This window comes from Pseudorasbora parva, chromosome 25 (genome assembly GCF_024679245.1).
Source record: "Pseudorasbora parva isolate DD20220531a chromosome 25, ASM2467924v1, whole genome shotgun sequence".
NCBI lineage: Eukaryota > Metazoa > Chordata > Actinopteri > Cypriniformes > Gobionidae > Pseudorasbora > Pseudorasbora parva.
In genome coordinates, this window is record NC_090196.1 from 6,415,861 (window position 1) to 6,437,141 (window position 21,281).

The 21,281-nt window shown below is 41.2% G+C and overlaps 1 protein-coding gene across 1 annotated transcript; it reads left to right on the forward strand.

Moving 5' to 3' along the window:
- The first annotated feature begins 481 nt into the window (after positions 1-481).
- Positions 482-20,151, forward strand: tmem276a (transmembrane protein 276a). The gene is made up of 4 exons (XM_067436690.1): positions 482-1,209; positions 1,827-1,940; positions 8,110-8,247; positions 16,658-20,151. The coding sequence occupies exons 1-4, from the start codon at positions 837-839 to the stop codon at positions 16,909-16,911; spliced, it is 879 nt and encodes a 292-aa protein (XP_067292791.1). The 5' UTR covers positions 482-836; the 3' UTR covers positions 16,912-20,151.
- The last annotated feature ends 1,130 nt before the right edge of the window (positions 20,152-21,281 follow it).

The window sequence follows — 21,281 nt, forward strand, 5'->3', positions numbered from 1 at the left end:
TGCTCACTGTTGGTGCTTTCGGCGGGGTCAGGGGTCAGCATGGGCACCCTGACTGATCTGTGGCTATGCCGCCCCATACGCAACAAACTGAGATGCTCTGTGTATTCTGACAGCTTTCTATCAGAACCAGCATTAACTTCTGGAGCAGTTTAAGCTCCAGTAGCTCGTCTGTTTGATCGGACCACACGGGCCAGCCTTCGCTCCCCACGTGCATCAATGAGCCTTGGCCGCCCATGACCCTGTGGCCGGTTCTCCACTGTCCTTGGAGCACTTTTGATAGATACTGACCACTGCAGACCGGAAACAGAGGGATTTAAAAAAAAAAAAAAAAAAATAGGCTACTAATTACTACTACTACTACAAACAACAACAACAACAACAACAACAACAATAATAACTATGTTTTTAAAAGCAATAAACCATATAAAAAGAGAATTGTTGTGATTAATTGTGATTAACAAAATTACTTAAAAAATTGCGACGGTTCCGAATTTTTATCCATTAATATAATTTGCATTTATTTATTTATATTTGAATCGTATTTTTTATTTTTTTTTATATCACTGCCCGGACACGTATTGACAGGCTTGATACGATTCGCCCGAATATCCTTTATGGAGACAGCGGCAACACAGCTGTCGTCTGGCGAATCCGGAGCTCTTTCATCAGCAGTCTCCAGTGTCGGCATTGGCTCTCCTTCATCCCGACTCTAAACGAGCAGCAGCAGAGGCACATGTCTGTCTAGAGCTCCGACACCATATTTGTTACCATTCTGTTATGTCGGGTTTAGGATGATATGGGTTCGATGGAAAATGTGACAGCTGTCCGCGGACATCATGAGGATATTGACGGCTTCCGGGCTCTTCCTGGCCTTCTGCTCCATCTGGCTCTTGACCATGGCCATCAGCACAGACTACTGGTACGAAACAGATGCGCGGAAACACCGGGACCGATGCAAAAAATACGCCAGCAAGAGAAACGACCCAGGTTACATATATATTTCCAACCAAAACCTCCCTCTCCGGATGCGACCGAAAGCGGCTGGTGAGAGTCCGCCTGAGCGCTTTGCTCCTCTGCGGGAATCCCTGCACTCTGCGCCCGTAATGGAGTCACGCTGCAGCCGCCGCTACAACTCAACCACAACCGGACTGTGGAGGAAATGCCATCGAGAAGGGTTCGATCTGGAGAACGAGGATCTGATTTTTAAAGGTGATGAGCAGTGATGTGAGCAGTAATCCGAGTTGATCCGGAACAGCTGTAGTGTGTTTATGTGTTAAATGTGTGTAGGGTTGAAGAATGTCTGACGCTATCCGAGGTGCTGATCTCTCACATCAACACTAGCTCATCTTCACACATTAATCACAATTCAACTAAAATACAGAAACATGGAGTGCATTTGACAAAACACCTGTTCTTTGTGAGTTCTGACAGACCTTTTTAATAAAGGAAAACACTCTCTGGTAAGCTATATACTACATTATTACGATGCAGTTCTTGGCCTGGTTATAAAGTTTACACTCTTAAAAATGCTGGGTTAAAAACAACCCAAGTTTGGTTGAAAATGGGCAAACCCAGAAATTGGGTTGTTTTAATGGGTCCATTCATTGGGTTCAAACAACCCAATTTCTGGGTTTGTCCATTTTCAACCCAACTTGGGTTGTTTTTAACCCAGCATTTTTTAGAGTGTATTTTATCTTAATGCAAATGAAGGATTTGTCACCAAAGTCAAGGGCCTGCAAATGTGTGTAGACGTTCTCATTGGCTACTTGTGACGACTCAGTGTTAAAGTGATCCATACTTACTGAAGTTTCTGTGAACGTCTGCAGGTTTGCTTCAGCGCTGCACGCCGGTGAAGTATTACTATTCCTCAACGGATGTCCCAAGAAATCTGCCAGTGAACATCACCAAGACTATAAGACAAGACGAATGGCATGCTCTCCGTAAGTCAGATCATGTCATATTTACTGCAAGGTTTGAGTGTGAAAGTCTGTAGGTGCAGTCTCACAAGCATTGATCTAGAACCATCCCCATTGTGCTTCTGAACACACTTGATACACTTAGGGTCGGTTGCACCAGCAAGGATTAATCTTAAATCGAGATTAAATCAAGGTTTATCTTATAATTCTGTTGCACCAAACTTTAAACCTGGTTTAAAAAAAAGCAGGTTTACATTTAAGATAGATTAACTTCAATCATGTTGCTCCATAACTTTAAACTTTAAAGGTCCCATTCTTTGCGATTTCATCTTTCAAACTTTAGTTAGTGTGTAATGTTGCTGTTAGAGCATAAATAATACCTGTAAAATTATCCTAATACCTGTAAAAATATCGATCCTCTTCGATATTCTCTGGGTCTGATTCCGGCTCAAATTGATAATGCAATATAGACATTTTTGCAATAACGTTGAGCGCGTTATGATAAGAGGCGGGACCTTTCCGGGCAAAGTGTGCTAAGCTGCTGTCCAATCACAGCGCGGGAAGCGTTGGCCTAATCAGAACTCGTTACGTGTTTCTGAAGGAGGGACTTCATAGAACAAGGAAATCATCAGGCCGTTTTTAGGACAGAGGAAACACCGGTATACCGATAAGTAAATTGTGTGAAAAATACTGTGTTTTTTTACACGCGAAACATGAACTCATGTTATATTGCACACTGTAAACATAATCAAAGCTTCGAAAACACGCGAAGAATGGGACCTTTAAAGGGATAGTTCACTTTGGTGAGGAAAGGATGACAGAATTTTCCTTTTAAAGTGAACTATCCCTTTAAATCTCAATTATGGATTAATTTTACATTTACATGTGAGGAGTTTTAAATAAAATACAGTGCCCCTACAATTAATTGTATACAGATGATTGAAAAGAGATAGAAACAGTGTGTGTGTCGTCAGGTGTCAGAGAGGTGTTTATTACTAATACAAATCAGAAATAAGCGAATTGAGCCGTCTGAGTGTGACGGGTCGTTGCGGCCTGTGAGGTTATGCCTGCTATCGAGTCCGGGATGTAGATCCGTCATCCATCTCGGTGGACCTCGGTGTCGGACAAAGAAAAGAAGATAGTATATTTCGCATTTAACAGTCAGCAGCTGTGATGATGAGGTGAGCGCCAGCGATTGCGGCCGCGCCTCACGTTTCTTATGCCCGGAATGGGTGGCGCTGTCAAGAGCGAAGATAGTCACTCCGCCAATCATGAGAGTTGTTTGTCATAAGTTATGATGCCAAAATATACTCCATAAATTGATAGCCTACTATAATTATATTTCCAGGCTTATGAAATCCTTTTTCTTTGGCTTGCCTGCTTGATCAGTAACGCTCTCTCTACATATCGCTTTCTAAAGACAGCTGACATTTTACAGCTGACAAGTTTATTTCATTTATCAACAAGAGCTACTTGTCAGAGAGAGTTTCTGGTGGTCAATAAAGAACGAAATTGAATATTAGTGTTGCTGCTGTCAATGGCGAATCCATCATGGCGGCGAAAATAATTGTAAATGGAGGTTTTAATCGCAGGTTAAATTCTAATCCCATATTTGTTAATCTGGGTTTAAAATTAAGTGGTGTAACACAACTTGATTTAATATAAAGCCTAGATCAACAAATCCTAGATTAGCTCTAAACTGAGTTTAAAATGTAATCCTTGTTTGTGCAACCCACCCATAATGTAATAAGTGTATTTATCAGGGGTGTGACGAGACACTTAGCTCACAAGATGAGACGAGACACGGATTGGGTTCACGAGATAGAGATGAGATTTGTGCACAGCATTTTTAAGAAATCCTCAATGACAAAATTCATGACTGGAAAAAGGTACATTATGAAATGTTTTAACTCATCTTAATTAGTTCAACTTTCTGAGTATGAATTATCAAATGCATTAAAAAGACAACGATACTCAAGCACTGTAACAAACAATTCTGGCTTCTCTCCTGTATGATTTCACATGAGTCTCTTCAGGCTTACTGTACATGAATTATGAGCTTCCAGAACTTCGGACTGAGGCTAGGGCAGTTTTTTTTAAGTGCAAACAATAAGTGCAACCATAATTAAATTACTCCTTTAATATTCAAAGGGCAAACAAAAGCCAAAACAGAGACCAGAGCTAAGAGGTGGTTACGACTACACAGCCCAGTCTAAGATAGCTTTGATTTTGGGAAAATGTCTGTATAACTTGCACATTATTTAGTTTTCATAAACATTTAGTGACATATTGTTGTCAAGTTGTTTTATTGACGACTTTCCACAGATGAAACTCTCATTTGCATGAATCAGGGAGCTTGCGTTTACTTTCGCTTTCGATTCGCGATCGCATGTACTCTGTGTGTAGGGAGCAGTAATGTAATGTAAACGTATAGGTAGTATATACTATGCTAATTTATCACCAGCAGCCATATCACCCTGACTCTCTGTGGTTACAATCATAGGATAACCTTAGATAAAGAGTAGGGGTGTAACCCCGGCATCCTGGACGAATTGGCTCATTGGCCTAAATTCACCATGGCCTCCTTATCATTCCCCTCTCCTAAATGGCTTCATCTGTCCGTCTCCGCTCCAGCAATCAGCTGGTGTGTGTGGGGGGCGCTCTGGCGCATTATGGCTGCCATCGCATAATCCAGGTGTTGCTGCTCATTGGTAGTGGTTGAGGAGATTTCATCACCCCCTTTCATATGTAAAGCACTTTGAGTGCCTAGAAAAGCACCATATGAATGTTACAAATTATTATTATCAATTTCACCCTCACATGACACTGTCCTGGCGACATTGCGAGAGCTTTTCACAAGACGAGAAATCTTGTCACATTTTAATCTCACAAGATCTCACCACACCCCTACGCATTATAAGTCACTTTATATTAATGCATCATTAACAATACAATTCAGTATAATACATGGGTGGTACCTTTTCAAAAGGGATACTTTTGTTCTTTTTAAGTGCTGATTTGCACCCTTTAGGCACAAAAGTGTACCTTTTGAAAAGGAACCTCCCCAGTGACAGCTCTTGCAGCTTTTTTTCTGGGAGTGCAGGCCCTTTGGTGATTGTTTATTGAATAATTTATCAAATGTGTTTTTTTTTTCAACTATAAATTGCATCGAATACTCTTTGCTTGGATTAACACATTTTACCATGTTTAAATCCATCTCTCAGAATCTGTCCGAATTTGATATTGGGAGCGTTTTTTTTTCTTTTCTTCCAGAACACAAATGATGTTAAAATCTTGAAATGTTTCCAAAAATTCTAAACATTTCTTATTTTGCATTATATGCTCCTGTGTATAATAAGAATACAAAACCTATAACCTGACTGACGTATGTGACAGATTATGACATATCGATGTCTAACATGTACTGTACATGCATGTGTATAAATGTTAACAATAAATGTATGAGTGATTCTATAATTGGAGATACAGTTTGCATTTCAAAAAGTTAAGGGGAAAAAAAACTGTTAACTAACATTGAAAACATATTACATTTTAATAAATCAGTGCTTGCAAAACGCGTTACTTTAATGAAATACAGATTTCTTTATAGTATTATCAATTCTGTTACATCCTTTCAACGGTGTTACTCTACCTCGGTAACAGAATTGACCATTTTAAACCTTTTAGCCTAAAACTCCACTTGCTAGCATAAATGCTAAGAGCACATGGTACTAATTAAAAGACTTTTTAAGTCTTTTAAAGGTGCACTATGTAGTATTTTTGCAGTAAAATATCCACAAACCACTAGGCCGGTGTTATATATTTTGTTCAGTTGAGTACTTACAATATCCCAAATGTTTCTAACTATTTGTAAATTGTGAGAAAATTGCTATTTTAACTAAGGACCGGGACGTTTCAGCATAGCGTTTGAGCGAGTCGCCTGTCAATCGCGTCATATCTGCGCTACCCTCGGTTTCGGCTTTTATTTGGCAGGAGAGCTTTACTCTTAGCAGTGTGAACAAGTGAACGCACAGAGTAACGTCATAGCATCATTTTAAACCCACTTAAATGTATCTGATATGATAAACAGAGCTGCATTACCTCAAAATCATAACCGGAAGAGCGGATCAGTGCAGGCACCCGGCGAATGTGTCCCGTCCCGTCATAATAAAAGTCCCGGTATTCGTTTAACAATCGCTCCAGCGGCCGTGCTCAGCTCCACAACACTCGGTCCTGCTCTGCTTCACACTACAGTAACGTTAATAACCGCATCCATGAACATGATTTCTGCCCGAGTCCTATTTTCCACCGGCTGTGAGGTGAAGACCACATGTCCCAAGATGCTGCGCTCACACTTTGCGTCATCAAACTACACATTTGTTTTGAATAGGCGCCCTCCAGTGGACGGAGAGTTGCATAGTGCACCTTTAAGTCAAACCACTGTGTGTTCAGTGATAAATCCTTTTGATATCATGGGAACAATTTTGATGTTTTGCAAAATAACCCTTGGTGAAATAACTTTATTTGATTAAAATATTTCCTCAGAGAGAGCACACACAACTTTCAGTGCTTAAGATCTTATCAGTGAGCGGAAGTGACATCATTTCCTGTATCTTACACAGTTGAGGGATATAAAGGCAAAGTGGTTCGATAACAGAGTTGACGCAAGATTTATGGACACATTTTTATCAGATAAAATTATTTTAAAACAATTTAATGTTGTAGAATTGGGAAAATTAGTATTTAGGGCATTAATAAATAAAATAAATGAAATATTGCCAAAAGAAAAGTTGAATAAAAGATTTTGATTACACAATGATACATGATGGAAAAAAATACACGAGTAATTCGAACAAGAAATCATGATTTTCAACTAAAGACACCCTTTACAGAAAATATCACGGCCTGTAACATCTAGTGATCCATTAAAAATGAGTAACAAATTATAATAATCAAAAATATGTAACCATTTGAAAAAAATAATTAGTGAAAAAATGACTTTGGACACCAAATGTACCAGCAATTACAGTATCACCCATATAGATTTATGATGTATTTTAAATAATAACATATTCCACAATAAAAACAGTGAACTATATATTTTGTGTACTAGATTACAACTTTGATGTTGGCTTGAGAAAACCTGATCAGAAAGCTGAAATTAGCTTTAAAAGTTTGAGGTTTCATCCATGTAGTCAAGTCATATTTATTTGTATGGCACTTTATACAGTACAGATTGTTTCAATGCAGCTTCACAGTAATAAACAGAAAAAAATAAAGGGTTAGTTCAGCCAACTTGAATTTTTAAACCCAAAAAGCACATCCATCCATCATAACAGTAATCCATATAACTCAAGGGGTTAATAAAGGCTTTCTGAAGCAAAGCTTTATTTATTTATTATGCACTTTAAAAGAATATACTTAGGTGTGAATTTAATGTTTTCAGACACAAACTTCATGTTAATTACAATTAAATGAAAATGTATTGCATATTACATATTATTATATATTAAATTACAATTTGACCCCTCTTAAATAGGACTTACGTACATCTTTATTTGTAATTTCATAATTGTGTATGTTGTCTTTGAAATACGGTTGAAGTGTACAGACAAACGTACTGACACTGTGTTATCTCTATTAAACATGAATGTTGTGTATTTGAATATATATTTGTAATTACACGTTTGTAATGAAGAAGTTGGGTTAAATTCTAGGTACAGTGTAATTAATCATTTACACGCTGAGTAATATCCATTGACAACATGTACTTACTATAGGGTTCTAGTCTTTAAAAAAAGTTTGAAGTTGCAATTTAGTATATATCATATAAAATATATCAACTTTCAACACATTACAAATTATACTTTTGTACTTATGTGCTGTAGTATGTAAGCCAACACATTAAAAAGTGTTTGACAAATGAACCACAATGATTTAAAATGTACTTTATAATATAATGTATAATACATTTTTTAATTTGACCACAATTTTTAAGTGTTTCAAGAAATGTCATGGAAGTGGTCTCTTTCTGAGTACACTTACACCCTTTGTATTATAATGTATTATATTAATATTATATTATTTGCAAGTAAAAATAAACTGAAGATTTAAAGTGCAAGTGCACATTCAATACAGTACAGCACACTTCATTTTGTCAATGGTGAACGGAGCTATCGGTTTTCTCCTGCAGATCTGCAGCGGATGACTGCAGGTTTTATCGGTATGGCTGTGTCCATCATTTTGTTTGGCTGGATCGTTGGCCTGCTGGGCTGCTGGAAACACAACGAGCTGATGCAGTATGTGGCAGGACTGCTCTTCCTGATGGGAGGTGAGACTCACTCACGTCTTGTGCAACAGCACAAACAACCACCAGATGGCAGCTTACTACTGAGAGAAGAAAATAGGGCACGTTTGGAATGGCATATTACTAGAACTGTAGTGTGTACTGTGCAGAGTATGCAGTATGCACAGAATATTGTATTCCATAATGCAATGTGGTCGACTTGACTTTCCATTTCCATTGTATTGAATTAACTCTTTCACCGCCAGGGTTTTATTTAAGTCAGTTATTCAATCATTGCAATCTGCAATCATATTCACTAAACTTTGATGGCCTCCATGTTTTGAGTATTTTGTTGAATGAATATGTGAAACAGTGAATGAAAGAACAGTCTCTGCATTTAAATGAAAACATTAACAAAAATACATTTAATTCTAGCTTTATTCATTCTTTTTTTGTTTTGTTTGGGAGGAACATATTCAAATTATCCATCCAATCAGCACGAGAGGAGGCCTATATACACTATATTGCCAAAAGTATTGGGACACCCCTCCAAATCATTGAATTCAGGTGTTCAATCGCGTCCATGGCCACGGGTGTATAAATCAAGCTCTAGGCCTGCAGACGCTTCTACACACATTAGTGAAAGAATGGGTCTCTCTCAGGAGCTCAGTGAACTCAAGCGTGGTGCCGTGATAGGTTACACCTGTGCAATAAGTCCATTTCTGACATTTCCTCACTACTAAATATTCCACGCTCAACTGTTAGTGGGATTATAACAAAGTGGAAGCGATTGGGAACAACAGCAACTCAGCCATGAAGTGATAGGCCACATAAAATCCCTGAGCAGGGTCAGCACATGCTGAGGGTCACAGTGCGCAGAAGTCACCAACTTTCTGCAGAGTCAATTGCTCCAGACCTCCACACTTTATGTGGCCTTCAGATGAGCTCAAGATCAGTGTGTAGAGAGCTTCATGGAATGGGTTTCCATGGCCGAGCAGCTCATCCAAGCCTTACGTCACCAAGTGCAATGCAAAGCGTGGGATGCAGTGGAGTAAAGCAGCCGCCACTGGACTCTAGAACAGTGGAGACGTGTTTTCTAGAGTGACCAATCACGCTTCTGTCTGGCAATCCAATGGATTATCTCCAATTTATCATTCATCTGCAAGTTATTGGAAATGTTGTGGCTTCCCAACTGAACCATCATATGCTACAGCACAACCTCTATGAGCCATTTCAATCTGGCTTCAGGACACTAAATACTGAATACTGAAAATACAATACTGAAACTGCCCTAATCAAAATCATGAATGATCTTCTCATGGCAGCTGATTCTGGGTATGTCGGCATTTTAATGCTTCTTGACCTCTCTGCTGCCTTTCGAGACGGTATCCAAATCCATTCTCCTCACTCGCCTCTCAAATCTCATTGGCCTCACTGGTACTGTGTACTCCTGGTTTAAATCCTCTCTCACCAACAGGCAACAATACATCACCCTTAAGGATATTTATTCTGGATTGGCGGCAGTCTACCAGTGTGCCACAAGGACCGATACTTGTCCCTCTATTGCAGAGTCCTGCAACGGGTCGGGTACCCGCGGGTACATAAGGACGAGAGATCACCAGACCTGGATTCGACGTTGAGTTGTGTTTACGTTTTATTATGTGTGTGCGCTTGGCAGATGTCCATGAGGGGCTACCAACGTTACTTTCGTTTTGTCTGGTTAAAGTCTTTTAAATGTTCGCCGGTTCACGCCTCCTTCCCCCATCGAACATATTGTAGGCTATTACAATTTCTATGTCCAAATTAACATTACACATACACGCAACAAGGATATGCCATTTGACCCATCATGTCACCACCAAACGGCAACCTCCCGCGATCTCTCTTGAAGCCAATACGGAAGTAATGTAAACTGCAATTCCTCAACTGGCTCCAGAAGGGAGCAGAATCTCATTGAGCCCCATGTTAAAATTCTCAACTTTAAAGCAGAAAAAAACATGTTTACAGCCTGGTACAAATTGTGGTTTTGGCTTATAAGGCTAATTTTGATCTTCATGACAACTCTGAGGGGGGTGAATTTTTTTATAACTCATTCGTTTACGTTATATAAAGCCTTACATTTCTGCATAATTAAGGGCGTGGTTACAAGTGGATAGCCATTTATCCGCCGTCTATAGTCACTGCGTCACCTCAGCTCCACGCACATCCCGCCTTTTTGCCAATTTTCTGTTATCCGGGAGTGAAACGCGTTGACTCGCTCACAAGATGGCAACGCCCAGCTCGACCATGCTTTAAGCTTCAGAACGGCTTATCGGAATCCTATGGGAGACGTCACGGACACTACGTCCATATTTTTTTACAGTCTATGGTCACCACCACTGCAACATTGAAACTTTTGTGGAGGCCTCTCGTAAACCAGAAGGAGCGAGCGTTGCAGGAGTAGCAATGGATGAAGTAAAAGTAAAGTTGGTGAGTGGAGTAGCTATATTAAATTGTTGACAACAAGTCTTTAAAGGCACTTTTGCCTGTTTCATTAGCCCATTCATGAAGCTGTTGTGATGTTGAGAGAGGTGCAGGATAAAAAATAAAGCATTTTAATTTGAATGTTTTAGCGTGTGTGATTTATCGCGTGCACGGTTCGGTGACGGGCCAAATATTAAGGGGTCTGGGCGGGTGAGGATTTATTTTTGATATTTTCACGGGTCACAGGTCGGATCTGGTGCTAAACCTTGCGGGTACGGGCGGGGGTGGGTCTCCAAAAATGGACCCGTGCAGGACTCTGCTCTATTGTTTAATATCTATTTGTTGCCTCTTGGGATGATCATCCGTAAACAGGGATCACATTTCCATTGCTATGCTGATGATACCCAGCTCTACATCAGTACTAAGCCTTCCACTCCTCTTCCACCACTGACACTTATCAACTGCTTTAAGTACATAAAGCTCTGGCTGGACAGTAACCTTCTTAAACTCAATAAAGACAAACAGAACTCTTAGTGTATGCTCCACAGTCACTTCTTTAAAAGGTTGATGACTTCATACTGGATGTGGATGGCTGTTCAATATCAGCATTTCCTCAACTACGCAACCTAGGTATCATCATGGACTCTACACGCTCTTTCCAGCAACTCATTAAACACACTACTAAAACGGCATCTCAAGAACATCTCTAGACTCCAGCTCTGCCTCTCTGACTCTGTAGCTGAGACCCTAATCCACTCCTTCATCACCTCCTGACTCGATTACTGTACTGGTATCCTGTTTGATCTGCCCAACAAAGCTACTGACAGACTCCAGTATGTACAGAACTCTGCGGCTAGGATGCTTACATAAACAAAACTTGGACCTCATATTACTCCTATTCTAAAGAAGCTTCATTGACTGCCAGTTAAATCACAGATCAAATATAAATTTCTCCTCCTGATGTACAAATCTCTAAATGGACTTGCTCAGTATCTAACTGATCTACTCCATCCTTACACCCAAGCTCTTTCCCTGCGGTCCTCAGTCCAGGACCTGCTCGCTGTCCTAAAGTCTACGGACGTTTGGTGATAGAGCCTTCTGTGTGGGTGCACCTTCACTCTGGAACAAGCTTCCTCATGCCCTCCACTCTGCATCATCTCCAGCAACCTTTAAAAAAACTGCTTAAAACACACCTCTTCACTGAGGCGTGTATGGACCATAGCTGCTCTGGTTTCTCTCCCTTCCCACTTTCCCTTCCCTTGCTGTTTGTTAAGCGTCCTTGGGTTTTGTGAAAGGCGCTATATAAATTAAAGTTATTATTATTATTATTATATTATGGATGATTTTGGGTTTGGCGGTTCCAGGAGAACGGGACTTGCCTGACTGCATTGTGCTGAGTGTAAAGTTTGGGCTTAGCCCCTTAGTTCCAGAGAAAGGAACTCTTAATGCTTCAGCATACCAAGACATTTTGGACAATTTCATGCTCCCAACTTTGAGGCAATTGTTTGGGGATGGCCCCTTTCTGTTCCAACATGACTGTGCGCCAGTGCACAAAGCGTCAGTATAAAGACATGGATGAGTGAGTTTGGTGTGGAGGAACTTGACTGGCCTGCACAGAGTCCTGACCTCAACCAGATAGATCACTTTTGGGATGAAGCGGAGACTGAGAGCCAGGCCTTCTCATCCAACATCAGTGCCTGACCTCACAAATGCTCTTCTAGAAGAATGGTCAAAAATTCCCATAAACACACTCCTAAACCTAGAGGAAAGGTTTAGGCCCAGGGTGGACCAACTCCATATTATGTAAAGGGAGGCATCCCAAGACTTTTGGCAATATAGCATATATATATATATATATATATATATATATATATATATATATATATATATATATATATATATATATATATATATATATATATATATATATATATACAGTCGTGGTCAAAATTTTAGGTACCCCTGGTAAATATGATCAAATATGGATGTAAAAAAATTCACAAAAATCCAACCTTTTATTTTAAGTAAAATAATTGAAAATGGGGGGGGGATCACATTATAAAATAAATGCTTTTCTCTTAAACACATTGGCCACAATTGTTGGTACCCCTAGAATTTTAAATGATTAAAATTTACATTACATTATTATTACATTATATTACATATTAAGTATATTTACATTAATATTTACATTTTTTAGCACACCAAGGATAGAATGCGGCTGTAGGAAAATAGCTAAAGCATTGAAAATCCCCATTTCCACCATCAGGGCAATAATTAAGAATCTCCATTTAACTAAACATGTTACAAATCAGCCTGAAAGAGGACGTGTGTGTATATTGTCCTAACGCATGGCGAGTCACACGTCAGTGACTGACGAATAGGGGTTTCGCTTAGAAGCCTATCAACTTCGAGATCTAAGAAAGCGCCCAATGGCAGTGCCAATACCATGGGCATGCAGAATTTACATAGCAGACTCTGGCACACCGCGGCACGGGGCGGCAGTGGCTCAGTGGTTCATGTAGATTGTCTACAAACCGAAAGGTTGGTGGTTCGATCTCCGGTTTCACCTGACCAAGTGTCGAGGTGTCCATGAGCAAGACACCTAACCCCAGCTGCTTCCGACGAGCTGGATGGCGCCTTACATGGCTGACATCGCCGTCGGTGTATGAATGGGTGAATGTGAGGCAAAAATGTAAAGCGCTTTGGATGGCCATAGGGTCTGTTAAAAGCGCTATATAAATGCAGTCCATTTACACCGCGTAGGTATGACAGGAAGTACGCTGGCATGTTCGCTTTATGTCTCTGCTTCGGAGCCAAGAGCACATACACTCTTGACTCCTCACAGCCTTCTGAGACTCTGTCAGCTTCTTCGAGACGAGCAGCCTTCCAGTTGGTGTTGGTGTGATGGCGCGTTCCAGCGTTCGCGTACTTCCTGCCTGCTGATCAGATGATCCAGTATCCAGCTGGTGTGCGGTTCCCTGAGCGCTTCGGCATCGACTGTGAGGGTTCCTCTCACAAAAAGAGCTCACATGTGGCACGTCTTTTTTAGGATGTCTTGCCTGTGTGCTTCTGGGTGCGGTCGTTGGAGGGAGAGTCCCCTCTGCCACACCCCAATCTGTGGTCTCTATGCGAGGTGGCACTTTGGCTGATGTCCCACTGGGTCGTGAAGACTATCAGGCTCGGCTTACATGATTCAGTTGCGCAGGCTCCTCTCTGTTTTCGGGTAGTCTGCTATACCATGGTGAGGCCCAATGCCCCTGTCATGCGTGCGGAGGTTGCCACCCTACTGGTGAAGGGTGCGATCGAGCCTGTCCCTCCAGCCGAGATGGAGTTGGGGTTTTACAGACCCTACTTCATTGTACCCAAGAAAACCAGTGGATTACGGCCAATCCTGGACCTGCGCATCCTGAACCGATCCCTTCACAGGCTTCTGTTCAGGTTGTTGATAGCAAAATGCCCTTTCGAATGCGTTAGTCTAGCCGATTGGTTTGCTGCGATCAACCTGAAGGACACATACTTCCATGTCTCCATCCTACCAAGACACAGGCCGTTCTTACAGTTTCCTTTTGAGGGGCGGGCATACCAGTATGCGGTCCTCCCATTAGGAGCACAGGGTTTGCACTATCTTGGCGACTGGCTCATACTGAGTCACTCTTGGGAGCAGGTGTGTGAACACAGACATCTTGTTCTCTAGCATATAGCCCGTCTGGGCCTTGGGCAACCTTCTTAAACTGCAGAGGATCTCTTTTCTCGGTATGGAGATCGACTCGGTTGCCATGTACGCACAGCTTACGAGCGAGAGCGTGTGCTGTCACTGCTGACTTGCCTCCGTCAGATCGAGAGCAAGAGCGTAGTTCCACTGAAACTATTTCAGAGGCTCCTGGGGCATATGGGATCTGCAGCTGTGGTGACGCTGCTCCGATTGCTTCATATGGGACTGCTTCAGCACTGGCTTCGTGATCAAGTCTCGAGATGGGCATGGCAGTCTGGCACGCTCGGGTCCAAGTGAGTCGGGCCTGCCTACAGACCTTCACCACGTGGTTGAACCTCCGTTGTGGTGTGCCCTTAGAACCGGTGTGCCCTTAGAATGAGTTTCCAGGCATGTTGTTGGTATCAACAGATGCCTCCACCATGGGCTGGGGGGTCACTTCCGCTAGGGCAGAGTCTACCAGACACGCCTATGCGTTGAAGTGGAACCTCTTTGTCACCTGTTGTTCTTCTTGCCAAGAAGACCCCTGGAAATGCCAGATCGGGTCTGTGCTCTTGTTCTTCCAAGAAGGGTTGGAACGAAGGCTGTCTTCTTCCACCCTTAAAGTATATGTGACCGCAATATCTGCCCACCACGATCTCTTGGAGAGCAAAAAGGTAAGTCAGCACGATCTGATCATCAGGTTACTGAGGGGGGCGAGGAGACTGAATCTGACCTTGCACTAGTTTTAGATGCTCTGCAAAGGCCTCCCTTTGAGTCATTGCGGTCAGTTGATCTTAAGCTCCTGTCAATGAAGACAACGCTCCTGATCACTTTGGCCTCCATCAAGAGGGTGGGGGACCTGCAGGCATTTTCGGTCGAGGAAGCGTGCCTGGAATTCGGGCCGGGGCAATGTTCCTGAGACCCCGGCCTGCATATGTGCATGGCGCTCCGCTAACAGAAATCTGCAGGCTGGGCAACACCAAACACATTCGCCAGATTTTAGAATCTCCGAGTGGGGCCTGTCTCCGACTATGCATGGCCACCATTCCACTCCACGGACTGGATACGTGCGATATTCTCCTCAGGTGAGCATCCCGGAAGCCCTGAGCTCCTCCAGCACTGTTGACGCCGACACCAGTAAGTCTGCCCTATCTAGCCCAGACCCTCGTGTCCGGCCAGGTGCCACCGTGTGCATGGTTCCCCCTTCGGGCGACCCCCGATGTGTATTTCCACCATAAGCCTCCCTGAGCGAGTGTCTTTCCCTTGGCTGATACCCCAGAGTTCTTCCATATACAGCCCTCGTGGGTCATATGTGTATTCTTAAGTCCTCCCTATGGGTAGGCATCTTCGTACATACTTCCAACTGGAATATGCTTCCCAGTGTACCTTGGTATTCCTGTGTTAGATGGGAGTCCTTCGTCCACACTACTACTACTAATAATAATAATTTGTTATATTTTATATAGCGCTTTTCTAGACACCCAAAGAGCTTTACATATAGAAGGGGGGAATCTCCTCAGCCATATTGCGCCAGAATGCTCACCACACACCAGTTGATTGGTGTAGAGGAGACAGAGGGATTACGCCAATCATTATATGGGGAATTATTAGGAGGCCATGATGGACAGAGGCCAATGGGCAGATTTGGCCAGGATGCCGGGGTTACACCCCTACTCTTTATCGAAGGACATCCTGGAATTTTTAATGACCACAGAGAGTCGGGACCTCGGTTTAACGTCTCATCTGAAACGTAGTAGTCTGTAGTCTTACGACAGAGATCCTCACGTCCACGCAGGGCACTGGAAGACAGCCGAGTGGCGTGATTTTATTGGGACCCCCATTCGTCAGTCACTGACGTTACTCGGAATGACAGAGCGAAAGGGAAAGTCTTGGTTATGTATGTAACCCTTGTTCCCTGTGGAGGGAACGGAGAAGTAATGTCCCTTTGCCACATCCACTGTACCGCTGAAATGTCCGGGAGTTCAGTCTTGGCTCCTCAGCAGGTAACATAATGCGAACATGCCAGCACCCTTCCTGTTATACCCACGCGGTGGGGCGGAGTCCACTATGCAAATTCCGCATGCCAATGGCTTTGGCACTGCCATTGGGCGCTTTCTTAGATCTCGAAGTTGATAGGCTTCTAAGCGAAACCCCCCATTTGTGAGTCACTGACGTTACGTCTCCGTTCCCTCCTCAGGGAACAAGGGTTACATACGTAATTGAGACATTTCTTTTGCCTGACAACAGGGATCATTATAAGCTCACTGTTCTGTTTTGATTTGTGATTGTGCTTCACAGGAACCTGCTGCATCATTTCTTTGTGTACATGTGTGGCTGGTATTAATTTCGAGCTCTCGCGGTACCCGCGCTACCTGTACGGCCTGCCAGAGGACATCAGCCATGGGTACGGCTGGTCCATGTTCAGCGCATGGGGCGGTCTGGGCCTGACGCTGCTGGCTGGGTTTCTGTGCACACTAGCGCCCTCTTTACACAGTCCCCAGACCTCCACCTCCACCACACACAAACCACGACAGGAGAACGGCATGGTGTGATGCTCACACACTCCCACCAACATGTGTGCAGATAGGATAGCACCTGATGTAGACGAGTGTCTCTACAGGTCAGAGAAAAATCACATACACAGCAGACACTGTGCAGATACACTGCAAGGCTTCTGTAATAGGAAGGTGAAAATAAATAATGAGTGCAGCTGAGCTAAACTTACTGACGGTGAAGGAAAAAATGTAGTTCAAAAAACTAAATCAGTATTATTGTCTTATTTTCCAGAAGAAAAAAAAAACTATACCTGATCATTAATTGTATTGAATGTGCACTTCAAATCTTAAAAGTAAATATTTTTTTAAAAACTGTACTTACAGGCATAAATAAAGTAAAGTGCTCTTTCATGAATGTGTTTTTTTTAGACCCTTATGTACTTAAAAGTGCACACAGTTTTACTTTAGAGTATATTTTAAATCATTGAGGGCCCTATCATACACCCGGTGCAATGTGACGGCGTGTGTTTTTTGCTAGTTTTAGCCAGACGCAGTTCTCATTTTCTTTTTACGTTTTAAGGTTTAGTGTCACGTTGTTTAAATATCAAATGCACTGACACATCTGTTCACCCATGGGTGTGCGGATCGGTAAACCAGGTGTGTTCAGGAGCATTGTTGGTGTGTTGCTATTTTGAGGAACTGAAAACGACTGACCATTGACCAACAAAAACATGCTCTATAGCACACAGTATTTATGTTTTAAAGTGTGTGTTAGTAATGTGAGCCTATAGGCAGATGAACAATGTGTGTACATTCTACTTATTACACACACAGGGACACGCAGCTGCACACACCTTTGCTAATATAAAAGGATTCCTCTCTGGAGAAGCATTCAGTCTTTTTTCGCTGGTATGTAAATAGCGAATCCGCCATGGTGCGAGCACAATTGGCTTTTAAAGGGAAAGCGAGATGAGACTGATTGGTTTATTGCACGTAATGCCCAAAACACACCCATGACTCATTAAGAGACGAGGGATGACACTTTGGGTGTTTTTTCCATCATTAACTAGCAAAACTGGATTCAGACACGCCCTAAGTGCAGCTGCGCCATGAGTGTCAGATCCGTAAAATAGGGCCCTAAGTGTTAATCTTTTGTCATGCTTTAAAACAATACACTTATTTTGATGTTGACTATCATACAAAGCACATGCAAATTACATGATTATAATTTTATCTGTAGTTTGCTAATTGATATTTCATTAATAAAAGTTCATATAATGAAAATGTGCTAAACTGTACCTTCAACATTGCAAGAGTGCAATTAATTATTTACACAATGTGCACGTTTCAAAAGAAATAAAATATATTTTGATTTATTATTACTGCTACATCAGTGAATTTCGCAGTGCACTTTGACCAACTGAATTATGAATTTAGATAATAAGATGTATTTAAGTGCTATATAGGAGGGACAAACTAACTGCATTTAATATAAATTTAAACTACAATGCATTTTCATTTAATTATAAATAACATGAAATTAAGTATACTTCACAAGGTGTATTACGTATACTTGTCAAGTGAAGTTATATTGTTTAAAGGATAGTTAGATGTTTTTACTGGAAAACAAAACAAAAATACTGATTAGACTAAACACAGACGACAGAAAGACAGACAGACAGAAAGACGGAAGGAGGGACAGACAGACAGATAGACAGACAGACAGAAAGACAGACACATACAGACAGACAGACAGACATACAGACAGACAGACAGACAGACAGACAGAAAGACAGACAGACACATACATACAGACAGACAGAAAGACAGACACATACATACAGACAGACAGACAGACACATACATAGAGACATACAGACAGACAGACAGACAGGCAGACAGACAGATATACAGACAGACAGATAGACAGACAGACAGAAAGACAGACACATACAGACAGACAGACAGACAGACAGACCGACAGACAGACAGACAGACACATACAGACAGAAAGACAGACAGACACATACATACAGACAGACAGAAAGACAGACACATACATACAGACAGACAGAAAGACAGACACATACATACAGACATACAGACAGACACATACATAGAGACATACAGACAGACAGACATACAGACAGACATACACATACAGACAGACAGACACATATACAGACACATACTGTATACATATATACAGACAGACATACACATACAGACAGAAAGACACATATACAGACAGACAGACACATACTGTATACATATATACAGACAGACATACACATACAGACAGAAAGACAGAAATACAGACAGACAGTCAGACACATACTGTATACACATATACAGACAGACAGACAGACATACACATACAGACAGAAAGACAGAAACACAGACAGACATACACCTACAGACAGACAGACAGAAAGACAGACATATACATACATAAAGACATACACATACAGGCAGACAGACAGACAGACACATATACAGACAGACAGACAGACAGACAGACAGACAGACACATACTGTATACATATATACAGACAGTCAGACATACACATACAGACAGACATACGGACAGACAGAGAGACAGAAAGACAGAAAGACAGACATACAGACAGATACATACATACAGACAGATAGAAAGACAGACACATACAGACAGACAGAGACACATGTACATACATACAGACAGACACATATACATACATACAGACAGACAGACTGACAGACAGACAGAGTTCTTCTCTGGTACATACATAACTGATATTTTACTGAAGATTTCCGTCTCTAATGGTGCTCTCATTCTATCTTTATCTTTTGCCTGTGAGTATGTTCATATCTGTCTATCTCTCTCTGTCTTAATGATTGTGTCTTTTGCTTTCCCCATCTGTTTCTCCCCTCATTTCCCCTGTCTCTCAATGGATTTAAAAGAGTGGCAATGTCTCAGAGAATGACAGATTCATATTTCCGTTCAATAAACTGTGTTTTGGCTTTGCCTGCTATGTAGAAAAGAGAACAACAGATCAAGGCACACATAAATCAAAACTATTGTCCTCAGTGTCTTCCTATAAATGTAAAAAAACAAACAAAAAAAAACATGAAAATGTCGAATAGCACAAGCAAAGCGAATTTTGGAGGCAATATGTGAAAATGAACCCTCTCTTTGTGCACAACCTCATTATCGAGGAGTCTTTTGAAAAGCAGTGTTAAGAGAAATTAGACTTTTGAAATTATGATATGATTTATGAACATTTTTTTCTAATAAAATGATCCTGATTCATCATTCATTGGTCATTATGTGATTCACTTTGTTGTTTTGAATTGATGAAGCAATGTTCAGTCATAATGCCAGTGAACTTTGAACATTTTGTTCTGTCATGTTTCTGGGGATTTTATTCCAGTAGATTCTCTGGCTGGGTTCATAAAACAGTTAATGAGACCACAAATTGAAATATTTCTCTCTGGTTGTAATGTTCTGCAGCTTTTGGACATTTAATGACTTGTTTGTAATGAAATTTCATTACATTTCCATTAATGTTCTTAAACCAGGTGAAAATATTTAAAGGGACCAAACATAAACATTCCATAAAGAGCAGAACACATTATTAATTAAATAATAGTTCAAAAATGAACACTGTTAAAAAATTAACCATATTTATAATAATAAAAAGCAGGTATGTTAGTCAAAACTTTATCACACATTTAATTTTTACAGGATGGCATTTTGGTGAATATTTACAGTTCATTTCTGCATATATCACTAAATGCTTAATATACCAACCTACTCAAATAACAACAATCTGTTTGGTTCTTTTAAATGTTCTGATTATTTTAATAATATTTCACTGTAAATTACAAATTTTGTTTTGTTAAATGAAATAAACATTTTCACAATAAATGTATAATTCTAGAAAAAAATGTTTTAAACAATTTACAGTAAGACCAAATGCATTGTATTATAAATATAATTCTAATTCATTATATACAGTAACTTACTGTCACGGGTGGTTGCAGTAATCACACAACACTAGAGAGTATCAAAACAAACAGTCGTTAAAATATCCAAGAAGGAACTTGCAGGAGAAAACAAAGAATATAGAAAGGTACAACCTCGTGCCATAACAACAACAACAACAGTCCAACAGAGGAGGGACTGAGGAGGAGCCATTGGGTTTTGCAAAGCTAAACAAAATGGCAGAGACAATAGAGGGAGGCGACAGGGTAGAGCTTTCTTTTCCTGGAAGCTGACCGATGGAGACGGGAGAAGAGGAGATCCAGGTGGAGATGAGGGGATGGTGAGACCGGGTGACTCTGACTAATCTGAAGGCCTATAGGTGGAACTACAACGACAAGCAGCCAGGGTGGAGCCAGGGTGCCGGCGGACTTCAGTGAGCTCTATTATAGTAACGGCGCAT

Coding starts and splice junctions, on each gene's coding strand:
- tmem276a (XM_067436690.1), top strand. CDS start 837: ATGAGGATATTGACGGCTTCCGGGCTCTTCCTGGCCTTCTGCTCCATC. Junction 1,210..1,826: donor CGAGGATCTGATTTTTAAAG/GTGATGAGCAGT, acceptor GAACGTCTGCAG/GTTTGCTTCAGCGCTGCACG. Junction 8,248..16,657: donor ACTGCTCTTCCTGATGGGAG/GTGAGACTCACT, acceptor TGTGCTTCACAG/GAACCTGCTGCATCATTTCT.